The sequence below is a fragment of the Sinohyriopsis cumingii genome, chromosome 16, assembly GCF_028554795.1.
Source record: "Sinohyriopsis cumingii isolate HCF-2022 chromosome 16, ASM2855479v2, whole genome shotgun sequence".
Lineage (NCBI taxonomy): Eukaryota > Metazoa > Mollusca > Bivalvia > Unionida > Unionidae > Sinohyriopsis > Sinohyriopsis cumingii.
This window is the reverse complement of record NC_142976.1, coordinates 77,669,447-77,691,844: the sequence shown is the minus strand read 5'-3', so window position 1 is coordinate 77,691,844 and position 22,398 is coordinate 77,669,447. Positions and strand designations below refer to the sequence as shown.

The following is a 22,398-nucleotide window of genomic DNA, read 5'->3' as shown; positions in this document are numbered from 1 at the left end:
TAGACCCGCGGACACACGGCGGCAGAACATTGAAGTTGAAATTCCAGCCCCGACAGCGTCGGGGACAAAAAAACAAATTCTCGTGCTGAATGATATCGTGCTCGTTGATATCGGTGTCGTCGAGGACGCGCTACGTGCTGATAAATCCCCGTGGACGCTAGGATACGCAACAACAATACATTCCTCGCAGGGACTAACCATCACGGACACAATTGTTTGGATAGTTGATAATCGCATCGAATGGTCGAATCTAGTCTATCTTGCAGTGTCCAGAGTACGAAGGATAAATCAGCTTCGAAGAATTGTTATTGACGGAGCCGGTGACGGAGTCACTGATGAAGCCGGCGACAAAGTCACCATCGATGCAAGCGTCATTGATAGAAAACTCTCGGGTTACCGCCAACAGGATAAAAAAAAACAGCGGCGTTTTGATATTGATGCCGAATTAATAATCTCGCTACGACAACAACAGAATAATCACTGCGCGAGTTGCAATTGGATAATGAGTTGGCGTTATTCGGATAAAGACACTCGCCAATTTACCGTGGATAGGATCGATAACAGTCTCGGTCATGTCAAAAACAATGTGAGGTTGACCTGTCTTGAGTGCAATAGACGCAACGGCGCTAGTTAAGACCACGTGGGGGCAATTGAGTATCGTTAGGTATCACTTGTAGTTGCTCGCGTGTAAATCCGCGCTGAGGAGCAGTTGAATCCAGTCTGTAGATCGGTGGTCTACCAGTTGATCGTGTTATCGTTGATATGTTATGTGTGGTAACACTCCAAATAGGATCGGTAGCCCTTTTTTTACCGCCTTCAAGCTCTCCTGGTTCATATAGATATCTAACAGTGACATCGCCAAGAATCGGCTTGGAAACGCTATTTATTTTTGATTTTCCGGGTATATACTCGTATTTAATCACGTCGCTGGGCTTCATGTTGATTGCTCGGGTAATCTCGTTATTTAATGCTGCAATTACACCTGGCAACCTTTTAACCCATTCACGAGATCGTTTTTCTTGGATGAATTCCTTCGCGTATTGATATCCAAATAACCGTTCAGCGAGAGTCCGATTGAATCGTTCAACAATTGCCTGATCACGATGTAGCGCAGTATGACCTCGTCGTATCGCGACGCTATGATGTTTCAGCGTTGATAAAACAGCGCCGCGAAATTCACTACCGGGATCAACTTGTAATAGATTTGGCCAGCGCAGAGGGCCTCTTCGATAAATTCTTTCAAACGCAGCGGCTACTTCAGTTGCCGACTTTGTTTTTAACGGCTCCGCTTGTTTGTATCGACTCGCAACATCAACTACGGTTAGCGCGTATTTGTAACCGTTGTCATGCGGCAAAAATAGTATATCAGCCTGATGAACTTCATTAGGTACGCTGACATCAAAGCGCGAGAAGTTGATTTGTTTAGGCGGTGGTAGATAGATTTGCCATATAGCCTGTTTGGATAACCAATTAGCCGCAGTGGTCTTTGTTACCTTTGCAGCGCTTGCAAGCTTACCAATTGCGGCCTTCCCCTTCCAGTATCCTCTCGGAGAATAATAGATGGATTCCATGTTGTTATTATAAACGCTATCGTTTTCAATTACCAGCGCCAGAAGCTCCGCTTCCAATCATTAATTTACCTTTCATAGCCGATTTTACCAACCATGAGGCCAATTTTTCTTTGACGGATTTATCAGGAATGGTATTTAACGCGTGAATTAATTTTACGTCCGCGATATGACGCTGTTGAAGATCGCTACTTTTGTAAGCAACATCATGAGCATGACACGCCTTATCGATAGCGTTTATTGGATACTCACCGGGTTTGGGCTGATTTTGATCATCGAGTCTGATATCTAATCGTGTTCCGGGGCCACAGTAGCTATATCCTGGGAGGTGTTTTTCTCCTGGATACTTTGCCCACGGGGTTCCGGGGAGTTTTGCCAATTTGGCTGCGATGTCACCTCCTCGCTTTTTTTTAAAACATCCCCGGGTTTAATAGAAATAAATCTAAATTTCTTTGTACCGCATTGTACGCACTTACCAGTAAGCGCCGATCTGTTATTTCTTGTTGTAGCGGTTGTCATATCATTTGTGCCAGTACGCACTCTGCACTTCACACAATATAGATCCATAATTTATGTATAGAGATATGAATATAATTGATTTTTCGGCGACTAAAACAAGAGAACCAGTTAAGCATGTTGCAGCGTTACCAAACTCGATCCGGATGATTATCATCGGACCATCTGGATCCGGCAAGACGCAATTGTTACTCAATTTAATAATGAGATGGATGAAGTGGGATAAGTTGTATTTGGTTGCTCCTAGCGTAGATGATCAACGATGCTACGAGGTGCTGAAAGATTTCAACGAGAATGCATCAGCGATCGCTAAAAAAAATGTTATTGAGTTTATTACGGATATCAATGATGCACCGGGTATTGATGATATTGATGGCGACGTTAACAATCTAGTCGTGTACGATGATGTTATGTTAGACAATCAAAAAAACCCAGCTAGAATATTTTCCAGAGGCAGGCATAAAAACACTGACGTGATATATGTCACTCAACGATACACTCAGATTCCAAAAGTAATTAGAGACAACTGTAATATCCTTGCTGTGTTCAACGGCGTTGATACACACACGCTACGAAATATTTGGCAGACATGGTGCGGCGGTGACATGGACTTTAATACTTTTCGAAACTTTTTTAGTCATGCTCAGTCGACCCCACATGGATTCGTAACGATAAATTTACATGATCCTCGGACACGATATCGTATCGGACTTGACCAAATATTCGGTTAGTTGTAAATAATTTTCATTGTAAATAACCACTTAGCAGCAGAGGGGGCGATGACATCGACGCGGTCGTCGATGTGCTTACCGGACGCTGACGACGCTGGGGATCGACGCGCAGAAGGTGTTAATTAAACCAAATGACGACGCGACGATCCCCCAGCGTCGTCGTCGTTTTTTTTTTACCAGGCGCTGACGACACTAGATCGTTGAGTGCAGAAAGTAATAATTAAGCAAAATAACGATTGGACAAAATGTCCGATTCGCCCCCTCTGCTGCTCTACAAACCTATTGTATATTAATCTCACAAATGTAAGAAAGATGACATCTGAGCTAACAAATTTAGTTCAGACATTGTCTCTTTTACTTATACCATCTATTGCTAATTTACCTACACCATCTATCACAAAACATCTGATCTTTCCCAAGCTGCCTTTTTGGTTGATCTTGCAAAAATGAATGGAAGCCTAAATCACATCTTTTAGACGGATCTTGCAATACTAAATGTAACATCTCCTTTACCACAAGATAAAAACTTCTGTATGCAAATTATGTGTGCATGTGTGTGTGTTTGTGTGATATTTGGATTTTTAACATATACAGTAGTCCCCCTCTTGAACGGCCCCCCTGACCAGCGGCCACCCGCTCCCTACGGCCAGAATCCGTTGGCACCGACGAGTTTGTGTTCAAAAGTACCCCTCGCGAAAGGCCACCCGGCTAACGCGACCAGTGGTCAGCATATTAGTGCAAAATCATAAAATTTACCCCTCACAAGCGGCCGCATTTTATTTGAATATGTATCCAGAACCAGTATTGTATTCATAACGTGTGTTAAGTAATCCGATTTCTGTTTCCCGATGTCAGGTTTTCGTTACTGAAAGAAGTGTTGAGTAAAGTACATTTACCACTAAGGTTAATATTATATCATTTACGCCTCACGAGAAGCCAAATTTATTCCATAAAAACCGAGAAAGACTCAAATTTTAATCCAATCAAAAGGGTACGTACATGTAATCCAATTAGCCTTACTGCTGTGTTATCATAAGATGTCCGGTTTAGTCACTCTGATAATTGTTAAGAATACAATTATCGAACAGTAGAAACAGCTGAGAAGTGGCAGTATCGATGTACAATACCCAAGTCAGCAGGAAAATGGTTTAATAGCCTTTATGGCTTCCCTTAGTAAGATGTTGAGCTTGTTCACTTTGGTAATCAGTGGCTATTACTACTGACAATAATTGTCAAAATTACGAATCCTAGCGGCCGCGAGGTCAAATCTGCGTGATGTTAATGGTACATATCGAAGACGTTTTGGCTTCTCTCATCTAGTATCAAGAAATGTATAAAAACAATAGGGTACCAGACTGCGACTAATGAATCACGTGACAAGATCACTTCCTTTAAAAACACACGGCAATTTGCTTAGATGCATACAAAATTGTTTTATCAGTATTGTAGTTGGCAACATGAATAACTTACTGCAAAAAGATCAACATGTCATCAAGGAAAATAAAAATTCTCAGTTTAGAGGAGAACGTGAAAGTAATTCAACTGACGGGGGGGGGGGGCGGCGTCAAGGATCCTTGCAGAAAACTAACGTCGGGAAGACTCAGATAAACAATATCGTGAAAGATAATGAAACAATTCTGCAGAAGTGGAAAGGTGAAATGGACGGAGAAAGGAAGATTGTTTGAGCCAGGAGACGTTTGAATCCTGATTTGAAAGACAAGAAAAAGCAAAAATTTTGTCAGTTGAACTGGGATATGACGACTTTACCGCAAGTAACGGATGGTTGCACAGATTTCAAGTGCGACACAGTATGAAGTGTTCTGTCATTAGCGGCAAATCAGCTGATGTTAATAATGAAGTTGTCGAAGACTGGAACAAAAGACTAAACGATATATGCAGGGGATATGACAGCAAGGATAGTTTTAATGTGATGAGACTGGTTTGTTTTTTAGATTGTTACCAACAAAGTGACGTGATGTGAACTGTAACATAATTATAAAGACAGTGTTAAAACTGTATCAATGGTTATTCATAGCATTCTTTTGCAAATGATGACAAAGTTTGTTTTACGTTTATTTCACATCATGCATGTAATTTTTTAACTAAAATATTAAATATTTAAAATTAAATGTACTTGTGACTTTTTTCATATGTATTTACTATTCGCATTTGTCATCCCCCTCTAGAAAGGCCACCCGCATTATAAGGCCACTTCCCTGCTGTATTAGGGGTGGCCTTATAAGAGGGGGACTACTGTATTTTAACAATCTTTTTAGTCATATCGCTACAATGTTTGCAGTGCGGTAGTTTATAGTGATGTCCATCACTGGGGCATCATGCCGCAGACAGGTGGCATCAAGTCCCACCCAGTCACATTATCCTGACACCAGCTAACACTAACCTCTTAATGCTGTGAGCCAAGCAAGGCAGCTGCAAGTATAATTTTTTTTAAGTTTTTGGTATGACTTGGCCCTTAGGCCACCAGAGTGAACTGAAAATGTTGTTACTTCCCTCTTTCAAAAAGCTTATGCAATGTCATAATATACACAGAAGTTTTAGATTGCATAACAAAATCACATTTACAACATTTTGCAGATGGAGTATGTTCCTTTCTCATTTTTTGTGCATAAAAAACTTGTCTGGTTGAAGTCTTGCTCCATAGCATCTTATTGAAGGGTTCTACAAGTGTTCTATTTTTTTAATTTTTTTTAGACATACTAGTAGCTGACATATCATTTTTCTTACTTTTTTGCTACATTTATCCTGTAACCTGTGCTTGTATTTTTTTCTTGGATGGTTCTTCCTGGGAACAGGTGTCAGTTCCTGGCACATTATTCATATTTAAATCTCTTGAGGTTAAATCCAGTGGCACAGATGTGTTTCCTTGTTTCTTCCCTGAACTACTGGGATTTTCTTACTTTCATGTCTACCTAAATCCAAAAGTGTACTTTTTCTATTTGACATCTTAGCATATTCTGACCATGCACAAATACTACTAATACCATGAAAATGATTGGCTGATCAATGACCTAACCTATCGAGTCTCACGAAAAAAACCAGCAATAAAAAAAAATGTATAACTGATTCCATGGCAACAGTACACACACATATATATATATATACACACACACATATAATATGTGTGTGTGTTTGTCTGTGTGTGTGTAGACAGAGCAACTTGATTATTATGTGAAATACTCATCCTGACATGCTAAATTTGCCAGAACTGGGTTGAACACCAATTTATTTTTGACAAGCATATTTATATATTCTGTGTCAAATGTTTGGAAAAATGCCACAAGATGCAATGCTATCAAAAGTTACCTTGCATTTTCAGGGATTAAAATGTGGAAATAAAAAAATACTGAAGCACAGGCCCTAAAAAAATTGAAAGATTGGGGTCAGGGTAAGATAAAGAATAGGTACAGGGTATAACCTTTCTTCAAAATTCCAAAACTGGGTAGGATTTTTTGTCATAGACAATCTGTCCTGCTCTCCTTTTAATGGATAACTAATATTGGTGAGAAAATTGGAACATAGCATTTACCCCTCTTCTGTCTCCCACTGATCCTCTGGTACCCAGGTTGGCAGAATGTATCCCATTGGGCCATCATTGATGTCAAAGCAGATGTGGTAGCCATTGGAATGAACTTCAGGACAGTCAGTCACACGGAAAACAGACTTGAAGCCAATTCCCTTTTGGCCTGTGACAAAACATTAATTCTGGTTTTACGGACAAAAAGATATTATGTATTTCAACTAAAACAAAGAAGGATTGGACCTGAACTGATCTAATTCCTGATTCTAACAAAACTGACATGATAAGAATATGTAATTTTCTCTTGATTAGTTTGGTATAGTGTTTTATAGCAATACAAGTAGGTTATCTATGGCAAAGGCAATTGGACACCCCATGGTAGCCAATCTAGAGCTGACCAGATTTTAAAATTCGAAAACACTCCTTTGGTTGCCACCACACTAACCATTAAGTCAAAATAGCTGTATTTTCTCTTGCCAACAACTAATATGGTTGTGAAGATGCACAAATGGGTAATAAAACTTCAACACTTAAAATCACAAGACCAGACTCAAATTCCGCAGGCCATGACTCAAATTCCATTTGCCAAAAAGTGCCCTATCCTTTTTTTAATCTAATTTTTACACAACTTTGCAGTTGGACTTTTAAGATGAAAAGAAATAAAGAAAAAAGAAATAAAGAAAGTCATATTAACTTGTGTGTTTATTCTGATCTCAACATATTTCACATAAGTATTAATAGCAGGAGGGAATGCTAAGCATTCTAACTCTGCCATGGGCTCCTTTGGAATGAAGAATGTTTGGAATTTCTGTTTGTAAGATAGCCCATTCTCCTAACCTGATAGCAGCACAGCCAATGATCACATGATCTGTGACAACTAAAGTCTGCTAGAGAATTAGTGAATTCTTCTTAGCAACAAACTATGCCTAGCAAAGAAGAGAATTATAGCCTTGATCTTACTGATAAACTATACCTGATTAAGAAGAGAATTACTGAAAACCTGGTTGCATCATTAAGACTACAGAACCATATGATCTGGAGATAGTTTGGCTCCACTGAAAGGGCATGTAACTCGCTCAACAAACATGCAGAAGCTCAAGCCATCAGAAAGCATGTTTTGTATCATAGAAGCACAGCAAAGTTCTGACTAAAGGTTTTAACTGATTTGAATTGAGCCAAGCCAAAACTCATTAGAGATTCCTTATGGAAGCAGAGTGAGCGATTTTGCTCCATTCAAACCAAAACTGATAGGTTTGATAAATCTGATGAAAGACTAATTGTGAAAGATTTTGCCCTTTCTTGACAGAGAATCTGCCAGGACATTAAGCCTGCTGGGAATGTGTCTAATTTGTATAGATATATTTAGCTGGGAATACCAGTGTAGAAACTTCCAAACCAGAATGCATATTTCAAGTGATTTGGTCTTCCCAGTTTGTGGTTGACCATCACCAATGAATTGTCCAACATGCTCAGAACTACCTTCCCATAAAATCAGTCCATCAGACATGAAAGGCCTTCAATTTCACCTTTATTTCCAAAAGGCTGATATATATATATATATATATATATATATATATATATATATATATATAGGTAATTATTTGGGATGGCACTTGCTGCTGACCATACTGATGCAGGGCAAGAGATATGCTCCACAACTGTACAAACTGGTGACTGTACAAACTGTGATTTCCAATCTTTGGTGCACTACTGACACCACTAATACAAGAATACTACTACTCTGTTCATGATCTTGACTTTGTGACTGAGATTACCAGAAAAGGGGCATCACTAAACCAGGGGAGCATAAACAGTTGGCCAACAAGAATTTGATTTTCTGCTGCAATGAACATGCCAAGGAGTTGCAAAAAACTCTCTTGCTTTAATCCACTCTCTGTTGAAAATTAACTCTGCAAACTCAATAATCTATAATAAGCATACATGAGTGAGATGGGAGATGCTAAACACCATGCCCAAATAAATAAACCAGTGGGATGGTTTGAGATCTGAAATGAATATGAAACTCCATGCCCAAATGAATAAACCAGTGGGAAGGTTTGAGATCTGAAATGGTGAGTAAACTCCATGCCCAAATGAATAAACCAGTGGGATGGTTTGATATCTGAAATACGTAGTAAACTCCATGCCCAAATAAATAATCCTGTGGAAAGGTTTGAGATCTGAAATGGGTAGTAAACTCCATGCCCGAATGAATAAACAAGTGGGATAGTTTGAGATCTGAAATGGATAGTAAACACCATGCCCAAATGAATAAACCAGTGGAATGGTTTGAGATCTGAAAAGGGTAGTAAACTCCATAACCGAATGAATAAACCTGTGGAAAGGTTTGAGATCTGAAATGGGTAGTAAACTCCATGCCCAAATGAATAAACCAGTGGGAAGGTTTGAGATCTGAAATGAATAGTACATGCCATGCCCAAATGAATAAACCAGTGGGAAGGTTTGAGATCTGAAATGGGTAGTAAACTCCATACCCAAATGAATAAACCTGTGGAAAGGTTTGAGATCTGAAATGGGTAGTAAACTCCATGCCCGAATGAATAAACCAGTGGGAAGGTTTGAGATCTGAAATGGTGAGTAAACTCCATGCCCAAATGAATAAACCAGTGGGATGGTTTGATATCTGAAATGGGTAGTAAACTCCATGCCCAAATAAATAAACCTGTGGAAAGGTTTGAGATCTGAAATGGGTAGTAAACTCCATGCCCGAATGAATAAACAAGTGGGATAGTTTGAGATCTGAAATGGATAGTAAACACCATGCCCAAATGAATAAACCAGTGGGATGGTTTGAGATCTGAAATGAATATGAAACTCCATGCCCAAATGAATAAACCAGTGGGAAGGTTTGAGATCTGAAATGGTGAGTAAACTCCATGCCCAAATGAATAAACCAGTGGGATGGTTTGATATCTGAAATGGGTAGTAAACTCCATGCCCAAATAAATAAACCTGTGGAAAGGTTTGAGATCTGAAATGGGTAGTAAACTCCATGCCCGAATGAATAAACAAGTGGGATAGTTTGAGATCTGAAATGGATAGTAAACACCATGCCCAAATGAATAAACCAGTGGAATGGTTTGAGATCTGAAAAGGGTAGTAAACTCCATAACCGAATGAATAAACCAGTGGGATGGTTTGAGATCTGAAATGAATAGTACATGCCATGCCCAAATGAATAAACCAGTGGAATGGTTTGAGATCTGAAATGGGTAGTAAACTCCATACCCAAATGAATAAACCTGTGGAAAGGTTTGAGATCTGAAATGGGTAGTAAACTCCATGCCCGAATGAATAAACCAGTGGAATGGTTTGAGATCTGAAATGGGTAGTAAACTCCATGCCCAAATGAATAAACCTGTGCAAAGGTTTGAGATCTGAAATGGATAGTAAACTCCATGCCCAAATGAATAAACCCGTGGGAAGGTTTGAGATCTGAATTTTCAGTTTACTTCAAAAACCAAGTGGGCATAGAGATCATTCCTGTCCTTCACCAGAATAGAATTTGTTGTGTGTTTTGGAGGATGTCATCCAAATACACCATCATCACTGCTGATGAAGTTGACTGGTACAGGGTGATGATACAGTTCATAATTCTTGTAAAAGCCCAAGGGCTTATATTGAGACCAAAAGTGAGCACACAAGACTGATTTATGATTCCTTGGTAGGAAAACCAAAGGAATTTTCATGCAGTTAGATGAATAGGGAAGTGAAAATATGCATTGGTTAGATCTAGACTGTTCACAAATTCATCCCTTTTTATGGAATGTCTAATTGAATGAGCTTTTTCCATCTTGATCTTTGGTACCACAATGTATTTGTTGATGTGGTTGATATCAATGATTGCAGGCAACTGACTCACTTAAAAGTAGACTCCTTAGTTATCAGGGTCACTAAGTTTATCAGAGAGACACCTAGTAACTTTGGCAAATTGTACAATTTATGTGAAACATTTTGAAGGATCTATGTTTGTCATTGTCATCTATGTCCACTGTGGCCCTGACATTGTAGGTAAGATTTAATGTTGGTAATGTATGGAAATCCAACGAAGGTAAAATTCTGTACAAATCTTTGACTGCCCTGAAACTAAATTTAGTCCTTTCCATGACTGCATCAGAATAGTCACTGACTAGATTTTATTCCTCCTGTACTCTCTGCAACCGAGGATATGATTCCATATTGCGATGATGAAGCTAGAGTCTCACCATGCATAAACAACAGACCTGCCAACCCTGACTAGTCCGTCTCAGTAAGGCAGTCAATTTGTTTCCGTAAGTTAGACCATTTTTCAGTAAGGTGTAACAAAATATCATAAACTGTTATTGTACAGCTGTTAAAGGTTCGGTATTCGGAATGCGCGACAATAAACATTATGTTCAACTGAAAAATTTGTAAAGTACGCGTAGACTTTTTTTTACCACTAGTACAGTTGCACAAATTTTAGTTCCAAACCATATGGAGCTCAATGGTTTGTTGCTATCTCTCAACTTGATGTAATTCTTGGAAATTCTTTTTTCCATTTCACATGATGACGGCAATCATATTTCACGCCATAAGTCATACTCAAATTGGCACGTGAAGTCCAATAAACATAATTGTGTCCCTTCCAGCTTATATTCACAAGAATCTGCATATTCCTTTTTATTTTTCTGTGTTGATTATTAACACTTTTCAAGAAGCTTATTTCCCCTTTTGTCTTAAATATATACTGTTTGCTGGACGCCATTTTAAAAAAAAATTGATGATCAACAGTTTGATCATGCAGACACTTAGCATGAATAAATATGTGCAGTTTATAGCGTCTGACATGCTGCTGTAAAGTTAGTCTGGTTCTCTGACCAATTTTACTACTTCTAATATAAAACCCGGATCCAAATCAAACAAGGATGAACAAATTTTCCAGATTTGTTAGCAATGATCATTTTTCCATACTTTTTGCTTGTATGCCGTAAGTCTGTAATTTAAGGGTAAATTTCATAAGACTTACAGCAAAATCGTAAGAGTTGGCAGGTCTGGAACAAGGTGATGATATCAGTGCTGGCTGAGACATGTCCATCATGCAGTATGGTCTGACTGGGAAATGCCAGTTGGTGCAGTTAGCCAGTCCAAACTGGAGGACTCCAAATATGATGCTGCTTCAATGTATACTGGTATCATGGATAGAGTTGGTCCAACTGTACACTCTGCCTGGCCTATGACCACCATCGCTTTAGGAAATGTCAAGAGATGTTGTCAGCAAGCCTTTGGAAGATGACAGATTCATGACCAACAAAACTGCACACTGATTGACCAGTGAGTTTGACAAATTGGTAGGCAGTTGGCACTGTCTACAGAGGATAAAACATGATTTGTGGGTAACCCTGCACACCAAACTTGAAAATTTCCACTTCCATGCATAGGCAGGAATAGATACTTGTACCCAGTGTGGCACTAATCTGTTTTCATCCAATTCACTCATAAGCATTTGGTAAAATGTGCAATTCAAATACTTGATTGGAATAACTTGCCATGGCATTGATTGGAGTTGGTCTACATCACCACAGGCATTGCTTCATTTGGGTTGGAAGCAACACTGAAACATCTCCTATAGAGCTAATGAAAGATTCCAAAGTTGGATGAATACATAAAATTTCATGTTCATTTGCCATTTAAAGATCTTGAACCAGACGCATTCTGTCCATAATATGCACATACTAAGCATACGAAGATGAGAACTTTGTGCAGGCCAGGCACATACCATGGTTGTCCTCCATGACTTTTAGAACATTACACTTCATGCACCTGACTTTCATCTCTCTACTGGAAAAGAGAAGAAAATACAGACAAGTACACACAAGAAATAAACAAATTGTTGAAGTAGACAATCTCGTGTTACCAAGACAAACTGGTAAGTGTGCAATAAATGAAGTTTTACTGCCCAATACAATTACACATATGAAAATACAGTAGTAATGATCGATATCATATAGACAGTAACTACTGACATGAGAGTCCCTAGCTCTTCTGGGTGAAAAGAATTTACAAGAATTCAAGATAAGATCATGTCTTCCTTTTATCTGCTGAATGCTGAGACCATCTCCAATATTCTTCAGCAATAACAAGATTTTCAAATTAGCTGCTGTGGTATACATACTGGATAACTGGCACGATTTTAATTTAGGACAAAGTAGACATCATTAGAAAGTCTCTTGGTGAAAGCCCATGTCATAATGATCATCATTTCAGGGGGAGTAGTCACAACTTGATTTTTAAAACAGTCCTCATGGCATCCATACGGGATAAATGATGGGCACTATTTTCATTTAGAAACATTTAGGTATCATAAGTCTACTGATGAAATCCCCAAGCTGATATAGCCATTCATGGGAAGAGGGTAGAGATACTATCATTTTCAAGATGTTACTTTCCATTCAGGAGGCATAGCAATAACTAAATTTTCAGAAGAGCTGTTGTGGCAGTCATATCAGATGTTTTATTATACAATGCAACAAATGAGAACAATTTCTTACACTGAATTCATTTATCCAGTAATTACCTCTGACATTTTTTTATGTGGCATCAATTCATCTTGGATAAACGAGATTAGGCTCTGTATGTAGGTACACATATCTAGCTAAAGAAAAGGAATGAGAAAAAATGATTGTGTGTTTTAAAAAATGTTGTTTACCTATGTATCCATATTTGTGTTTACCCTTTGTGCTCCGCCCCACATCACATAATGCACGGATGTCCTTTTCACTAAAGCCACATTCATTATTCAGCACTATGATGCTCTTCTCATTAATGATGAACTTGGCTGATGGACAGATGTCACTTTCACCAGACAAAATTTCATCTGGATATTTATTGTCATCTGCATTCTGAACAAGCTCCAGCACGAAGTGAGTGTCCTTACTATACAGATCCTTGGACAGACGGTCAAGACTTCGCCCCAATCTCTCCTGCTGAACCTATTGTACAAATGAGAAGTATTCATTCATAAATCTATAGACTGAAATAATACCTTTCAATGCAAAATACAACATATGGTAAAAATCGACCTAATACCCTATATAAAGTGCACCGTAACAGTGAACAACAAAAACGTGCCTGTTTGTTATTTACCATCTCTACTGACCACTCATTGCGGTGTGAGACCAACTTGAAGTGACAGAGGCCATCTTTGGGCTACCTGTCCTGGGATTTCACCCAAATATCAAAAACACAAAACATGTTCTTGCTTGTTCCTGAGCATGCTCACATTGGAAACTCAAACTGATCGTGCAACACAAATATTATCCATCAATGCTTGGTATGTTCCAATCTTTATTTTGGTATACTTCTGCTTCAGAAGTAGTGTGGGTTCTCAATCCAAAAGGGTTCTTGATGGTTCTCAAAGAAAGTTTTTGACACTACAGTTAAAAGAACCACAAGACACTGTACCTGAGTCGAGAACCTTGCTCTAGCATGTAGACCAAGGACACCCAGTATATTATTTAAATGACCACATTCTTGACAATAAACTATTATTAAGTACACTATTATACAAATACTTGCGGACAATGAACATTCTTCAAATGAAGTACCTATTCTTAGCATATGTTAAGTGAAAATAAGTCACCAAATCTAACGTGATGCATCTTTTTTCCAACATGCCTGGTTATTTAAAGTCTTTCATATGGTTCCGTGTGAACTTGAATTAAGTATTTGTTCCTTTTAGCTATCCAATTCCCCATAAAGAGCTACACTTGTAGCTCAGCCTAAATCACAAGAGAATATCCTCAGTACTGAACATGAAGAGGTCTTTAATTTTAAAACATCCCCTTTAAGTATGGATCCACTTTGTCTAAAGATAATCAGTGTAAATGTACATGGCAGTATGGTTCCATATGACAGTTATGTGGAAAGATAAGCTAGTTTAAATGTACCCTGTACATAAGATTATAAGAGGGACCAGTAGGAAACTGCAAAAACCCAAATTTGCTGTTGCATTATGTACCAGCAGATCTGGGTCTATGCAGTTTGTTATAAGTAGTAAACTGCACAAACCGAAATTTGCTGTTGCATTATGTACCAGCATATCAGGGTCTATGCAGTTTGCTATAAGTAATCAGCAGAAAAAAATAACAGACCCCAATCTGCTGTCACATTATGCAATGGCATGTCAGGGTCTATGTTATTTGCAAATGGGCTTTACTTATAAGCAAGCAAGCAAGTGCACATGCACACACATATATGGTAAGCATTAGAAATAAAGTTTTCTTTCTAAATCTGTCTTCTGAAGTGCATCATTACATTCATCTACCTTCAGGTCTTTATTTATTTAAGCAAATTATCACTGTTTGGGTGGGACTGCTTAGGATATCCATAATCAGAACTACATGACATCAACTATTTTGCTGATAATGTAGCTTGGTTACTTAAACATTTAGAAAACTGTCATCAGCAAGCAGTTTAGAAACAGTTTCATATCTATATGTAACAGCAATCCAAGTATGAATAAGTGCTAGAAATACATAAGTAGATATCATTTTCAGCAACAGCAGAGATTAAATATGAACTAACTATCATGTTTATATGACACAATCTTATTCTAATAATAAGAAACAAGTATTCAAATCATGTGGTCTATTTTAAGACCGTACTCAATAAAGTGAAACCCGGAATGAAGGGCATCTTTATATAAAGGATATATGTATACATTTTTATTAAGATCATTTCAAGAATTCTTTTGGGAAAGTTGCCTTCTGTGAATCACAATATATTAGATTTAGCAAGAACATAATTGTCTGCAAAAATTGTATTCATGTGAAAATTATACAAAGGAAAAACTTATAAATAACAGGGACTACCTAAATTGATGGGTTTAAAATGTTTGTAACCAGGATTAGATTTTTGTGGCCACTATTTGATGAATGGTACCTTTCCAAGACCAATTAAAGGAGAGGATTTTCATTTTTAAAAATAGTTAAATTCTTCCCATTGATGTTTTGTTTTATAAATTTAACAGAAGTAATGCCACTGCTAATAGTGACTCTTATTATTTATGGTGTGATAATTCACACATGTTGGAATAAAGCAGTCACATTTTATTATTTTGAGGCACTGCAGACACAATTACTGTCAAAAATGTATATCTGAATCCATTAATAACTTGCTATAATATGATGTCACCTATACGTTGCAATTTATGGTTTGCTAAAAAACAAAATTGTTATAAAATTGTCCTTCACGCTATTCAAATTCCTACATTGTTCTCTGGTTTTCTTATTCTTAAATATCTGGTGCTAACATCTGAAATGTTACTATAACTACATCTGTGCCATTAGTACAAGTTAGAAAACCTGCAGTACAGTCAACATAAGTGCATCAAGACTAATACATCACCCTCCTTAGACATGAAACGTTTGTTTTAAAGGTCAAAAATTCTGTTCACACCACTTATTCAAAACAAGAGGCCCAATTGGGCCTAACATACATAACTTGACACTTGACCATTTCACTAAACAGGTTTATGTAGTACTGTAAGAATAACCTACCATACTTGCCAGGCTATAAGTCGATGTGAAGAATAAGTCGAATCAGCAAATTTGGTACATTTTCCATCCTTCATCCTTATATAAGTTGATGCAGAGTATAAGATGTGGCCTTATCAACACTTCAGATTGTGGATTTCACTTCATTCCACACAGCATTGCGAATTTTATCCTACCTGTAACTCTGTGACCTTTCCAGTCAGGATCATTAAATGTAACTAAAAGTATCTAATTTATTTCACAAGAAGTATTTTAAACGTATTATGTACTTTTAGCTACAAATAATGACACTGACCCAAAAATTTATTGAGTTAGAGATAGGATAACACTTGTGATGATGTGTGGAATTAAATTATAATAACTTCTGGTTTCATAAATATTAAAAAAAAGTATCAGTGTGTGCTATTTCGGATTTCCAGCAATAGGGAAATTGCATCATTTATACTAAAATGCATTTTTCGGGGGGCGGGGATGGGAAGAGATACAGAGAAAAGGATGCATATGTATTCCACTGCATTTTTCTTTTTGCACCTCATGATCAAAATCAAATATGGTCCGATATATGAGAGAGAGAGAGAGAGAGACAGAGACAGAGACAGAGAGAGAGAGGGGGAAAGAAAAAAGAAAGAGAGGGAGAGGGAAAGAAAGAAAGGAAGAGAGAGAGAGAAAGTTCAGCAGTTTGTGGATTTTTGGTTTTTTTTCCTTAACTTATTGCCCTCCTGTTGCTAAAGCTTTTGTCAAAGAGAGAAAACATTAATAAATGAAACAGTAAATGTAAACTATGAAAATACATACCATACTCCTTAAGGGTTTAAATATTCACAACAGTTATATCCATATAATCTCCATGAAGCTAAATCCCAAGAATGACCATTTTGCATGCTGTCCAATTTTCTTTGCAAGTATAACAACCTCTCCATTCCCAACAATTCAGATTTTGTTGAAGGTGCATGTACTGTACTTCCTGTACTTAGGCAGCAACTGTTTTTGATCTTTGTTCATGCTAGATGTACTTTAAATTGCTGTCGGTTCCGTCAGCCAGTTAAAAAATGTCACTGGCTGAGAAATTTACGATAGTAACCACCTGGCAGTTCCTTTAACTATATGGTACAGTATTCATACTACCCATGGGTAGCCTCATTTTCCTATTAGTAGCCTTGCTAATTTGATCTGGTCTGCAGAGTCTTGACCTCAAACAGGTGTTGTCTTGGAATGACTGAATACAGCCATAGCACATTTAATCTGCATCTAAATACCAGTACAAAGCTATGTGATTCTAGGAATAATGCAAGTGGAAACAAAAATTAGAAGGAATCACTTAAGCAGTGGTATTAATTGATAAGCAAAATCAGTCATCAGGTAAGTGAATACAGATATACAATCATGAAGACATCTATCTGTCTGTCTGTATCTCTTTCTCTCAATGGGGCATACAAATTATTTGATCATTAGGTGCAAGAAGAAAATTGTGAAAGAATATGTCTTTGTTATGGTTATTCATCTTCCAACTTGTAAATTCTATCGCACATATATGTAATTAAATTTAAACAATGCATATTACAAACAATGCACATTAATGATGCATGCAGCTTTTAAATCTATGTTAATTTTTAATACTGATGATCATGTAATTGTTTAAAATACTCACAGTGGGATCCTATATTTGTTCATACATGATCTCTTCCCCAAAATAAAATATTTTTTGCACATTATTTTTTGCACTCTTGGAGAATGATTTTCAATACAAAAAATATCATAAAGCGATCTGGATGACATAATCCATATATAAGTCGATTCGGAGTATAAGATGAAGCTAAGATTTTCTGGTAAAAATGTGTTGTCTTATAGGCCAGCAAATACAGTAAAAAAATATCTTCCAAACCTTTTATCATGTTCATTTTACCTACTTTACTATATTTTGATAAATTTTATTCTGAAGATGAAAAGCATAATTAATATGTACAGTCTTTCCTTCATAATCAGATTAACATTACACTGTGACCCAAACTGATGAGAACCTTGTCAAACAAAGCTGTCCATTTTGTAATTTGGACTTAGATGATAGCTACATGAAAAGATTTTCATCATATGACAGAAGCATGACAAATCAGCAGTTGCTATAGTAACATGTCTAAAACAACCTTTCTGAATAAGTGAAGTAGCATCTAACTCAGGGGTGCACAACCCTTGGTGCGAGAGCCAGAGCCAGCCTGCAAATGTGTTCTATCCGGCCCTCACAGCAAATTAAAACAACACAGATATCTGGCCCATGAACAGTAAGTATATTGAAGAAATTATTGTTTGCAGCCCTCGAGTGGTCTTAGAAAATGCAATCTTGCCCTTGGCCAAAAAAGATTGTGCACCCCTGATCTAACTAATTACTCATTACTGATGAAATAGCGGATTATCCACTGATATAGCCTAGTAATTCAAAACTGTGACAGTAGGTAGGTTATTTTGAATCTTGATCAATTTGATGCAGAAATACATTGTTCAAAATCAAGAAAGGGATCATATAAACATCATAACTCAAAGAGCTGCAAAAAAGGAGCTTGTCTTAAAATAATCAATATGTACATTTATGTGTTGCATACAATAACTACAATATTGTATGAACAGGTAAGATGACATCCCTAACCACCAATATAACAATACAGATGTGGGGGCTGATTTATCAGACAGCCAGAGAGATAACAAGTTTAGCCATCCAGATCCAATATCACCTCATTAGTAGTATGCACTTATCACATGGTTCATCTGAAATTTTGATAATACAGACATTTATTCCAAGTTTAAACTAAGCTGTATCAGAAATATGTCTTTCAGAGTACTAAAAAAGGTCAGCAAATCCAATGCAGGATCACCTTATTGCATGCATAGGAATTGATCACTACTAAACCTATCTAAGATCTTGATGAAATAAGCATACATTTCAAGTTTGATCAAAATCAGGTTAGAAACCTGTCCTCTTGACTGGTAACAAGCTCAACAAAGTTAATGCATTAGTATCTGTGTACCTTGCTTATTTTGTAATTTTAATGACATTAGCATATATTCCAAGTTTTATTAAAATCGGAGGAAATATGATCTCCAGAGGGGTAGCAAGGTTTGTCAATCAGATACAAGATCACCTGATTAATACATGTGGATATTGTTCATTGTTGAACTCATCTGAGATTTTGATTCTATAAGCCTACATTACCAAGTTTGATTGAAATCAGATGAGGATTATGGAATTCAAATTTGATTGAAGTGATGGAATCTTCAGTGGCAACAAGCAACTGTTGACAGATGAACAAAAAAATTACAAATGATGACACCATATGCATGATGGATGCAGTGTCATACTACAAGAACACCTAGCATTATTGGTAGGTGAGCTAGAAAAAAAAGGAAACAAAGTAATTTGCAGGCAGTACCTGCATGAGCCTTTTCCCATCCTCATTCAGTTCTACACCTATACCAAACTCATCTCTTCTGATCTGGTTAATGAGAATGAGGCTGTGATCCTCCTCTTTCATTGTCTTCTCTTCAGAGTCATCTGTAAAGTTCTCTAACTCCTCACCTTCCACTTCATCATTCTCATTCCTGTAAAATATGTCAGATACAAAACTTGAGCTCCCATCGGTTTCTGTGTCAAGGTTCTCTGCTGCCTCTTTACTCTGTTCTTTTTTTCCTTCTTCTTCTTCTCCTAGGCTCTGATTCTCCTGGGCCATCATACCAGGGGTCATTGTTCCTCTTAGTAATTCATACTTTGTTATGCCTGAAAAGAAGAAAAAAATTCTGTAACTAGATCTGTGTTTGTATAACAAATAAGAAACACAAAAGATCAATCAACTCTCAGTTCAAACAATTTAACAAGTTACAAAATAGGTCAACTATATATGCATACAAATAATCCTATCAAATTTCATTTGCTTACTTCATGTGGGTTTCCCTAAATTGTGCTAACAATGTTTTGTAATTAAAAGAGATTAAGTTTACATATGTGTAAAAACAATAGAAAATTGTTCTAACTGCCTCAAATTTTAATCAGGTTATCTAAATATAAACACAAATATGCCTACTAAATTTGATATGACTGTCTCACATGGATTTTGCTTAACCGTGCAAACAAGATTTATGTCAAACATGCAAATGAAATTTCGTTTGCCTCTAAATCAAGTTGGTTGTCCCTAATTATGTTAAGAATGTTTTCCAAATTTAAGATTTTTTAAAAAAAATATGTAAAAACAATCATTGTTGCAATGGCCTCAAACTCGAAAAAATTCATTCAAAATTTGAACACAAATAGGCTTACAAAATTTGATTTTTCTACCTCGTTTAGTCTTTGCTTAGTTTTCTGTAAAGGAGTTTAAAACAAGTTTGAAATGCATAATACTACAAAACTGATAAAATGTTGTAATGGGGTGAAAATCTAATCAGCTCATCCACTTATGACTTATATTTGTACCAATTATAAAACAGCTGAAGAAGTTTGAGATATTTTTGTTTGTTTTATGGAATGTACAATTTTAATTCCAAAATCACACCAATGGAGCATTCTTCTGATCTGAAATACCTCATCTAGCTTTCCATCTGTTAAACAGCCTTTCCTTCCTGATTATTTTGATGTCACAGTCTCTTTACTAATGAGATCTTTAGTTAGTTACTCATGTATTTATAGAAAACTGACATTCATCCTGATTATTTTGATGTCACAGTGTCTTTACTAATGAGATCTTTACAGTTAGTTACTGATGTATTTATAGAAAACTGACATTCATCCTGATTATTTTGATGTCACAGTCTTTTTACTAATGAGATCTTTAGTTAGTTACTCATGTATTTATAGAAAACTGACATTCATCCTGATTATTTTGATGTCACGGTCTCTTTACTAATGAGATCTTTACAGTTAGTTACTGATGTATTTATAGAAAACTGACATTCATCCTGATTATTTTGATGTCACAGTCTCTTTACTAATGAGATCTTTAGTTAGTTACTGATGTATTTATAGAAAACTGACATTCATCCAGATTATTTTGATTCACAGTCTCTTTACTAATGAGATCTTTAGTTAGTTACTCATGTATTTATAGAAAACTGACATTCATCCTGATTATTTTGATGTCAAGGTCTCTTTACTAATGAGATCTTTACAGTTAGTTACTGATGTATTTATAGAAAACTGACATTCATCAAGATAAAACACACATGTCACACTTTTCTGACAACTGTTTGCACTCCTTCCAAATAACAAAAATGTTTATGCCTCCTGTCATTACTATGAGGGAGTTGGGGATAGAGATTACAGCACACAGTGCCATCCATGTCAGTCTGTTCCAGAATGCCAGATCACATCACATTACATCTTATCATGTCATGTCGGGTCTCCATCTTTCATTAATTTAATTAATGCTCAGTAACTTTTAAAGGGACTTTTATACTGAAACTTAATCAGGTAACAGGTATTAAATCACAAAGACTTTGGTGAAATTTGATTGTCACCAATTTTCAACAATATTTAACAAGCCCCTGTTCGACAGAAAACTTTGACAATCAGGTGCGTCATGCTGGTAATGTCATCAGTGTCATCTTGATGCATATCTAGTCAGCGAAAATTTTAATTAATGGTGCCAACATCTTCATTTCTTCACCTTTTTTAACAAATAAAAACTAAAAACATTAAAGATAATGTGCTTGCACCCCCTGCCGCAATGTTATCAGCTGACTGCTCTACAGCTTAAAATGGTCCAAGTCCCAAAAATTTCACAAATGTTAAATAACCAGCTGCTTTTGTACTGAACTTTAATGCCAGGCTTCTTCCTTACGCTAAGTGCAAGCCACCTGCACAAAGTCCCCATGCTTAATAGCCCTCTATGCATGTTTAATAAACCTCTTTGTACATGAGTGAATCTTTCTTTGCAAACACAAGAATGACTATGAACTTTGCCCTTTTGAGTCCGAAACCATTATGCTTCTTCCTTATCCTAAGTGCAAACCATCCACAAAGTTTGGGCCTGGTATGTGCTGTAGAGCTAATCATACTCTGTAGAAACCACTTTTCTTTTTCTGTCAGTGACCTTAAAGCTTTCACCTTTCAATCCCAAATCAATACTTTTCTTCTTACCCATGAACAAGTCACATGAAATTGGTTGAGGTAAGTCATGAAGAACTAATGTTACTGTGCGAAAAACATTATTGTAATTATTTCCGTTAGAGTGACTTTGACCTTTCATCTTTCAAATCCAAAATCATTAGCCTTCTTCCAAACACCAAGTATTAAGCCAACCACAAAGTTTGGTAACTGCAGACAATGGAAAACTTTATTAATGTGCAGAAACTATTTTTCTTCTTTCAGTCTGAATAACCTTGACCTTAGACCTTTTGAGACTGAAATCAATAGGATTCTTCCCTACACCAAGTGGAAGCCATCTCCAGTTTGGAGTCATTTATCTTGTTTCAGTCATGGTGTCCTTCATCTTGAGCTTTTAAGCCCTAAATCAACAGCATTCTTCCTTTCA

The 22,398-nt window shown here is 36.9% G+C and overlaps 1 protein-coding gene across 1 annotated transcript in view; it reads right to left on the bottom strand.

The window, feature by feature from the left end:
* The window catches only part of LOC149780851 (uncharacterized), a 172,607-nt gene that overhangs the window by 80,647 nt on the left and 69,562 nt on the right, over window positions 1-22,398 (bottom strand). Inside the window, exons 13-15 of the mRNA XM_089937935.1 lie at window positions 19,309-19,652; window positions 13,042-13,324; window positions 6,363-6,519 (exon numbers count right to left, since the gene is read on the bottom strand). Coding sequence (XP_089794061.1) covers window positions 6,363-6,519; window positions 13,042-13,324; window positions 19,309-19,652 — 784 coding nt within the window. The remainder of the gene's footprint in view (window positions 1-6,362; window positions 6,520-13,041; window positions 13,325-19,308; window positions 19,653-22,398) is intronic.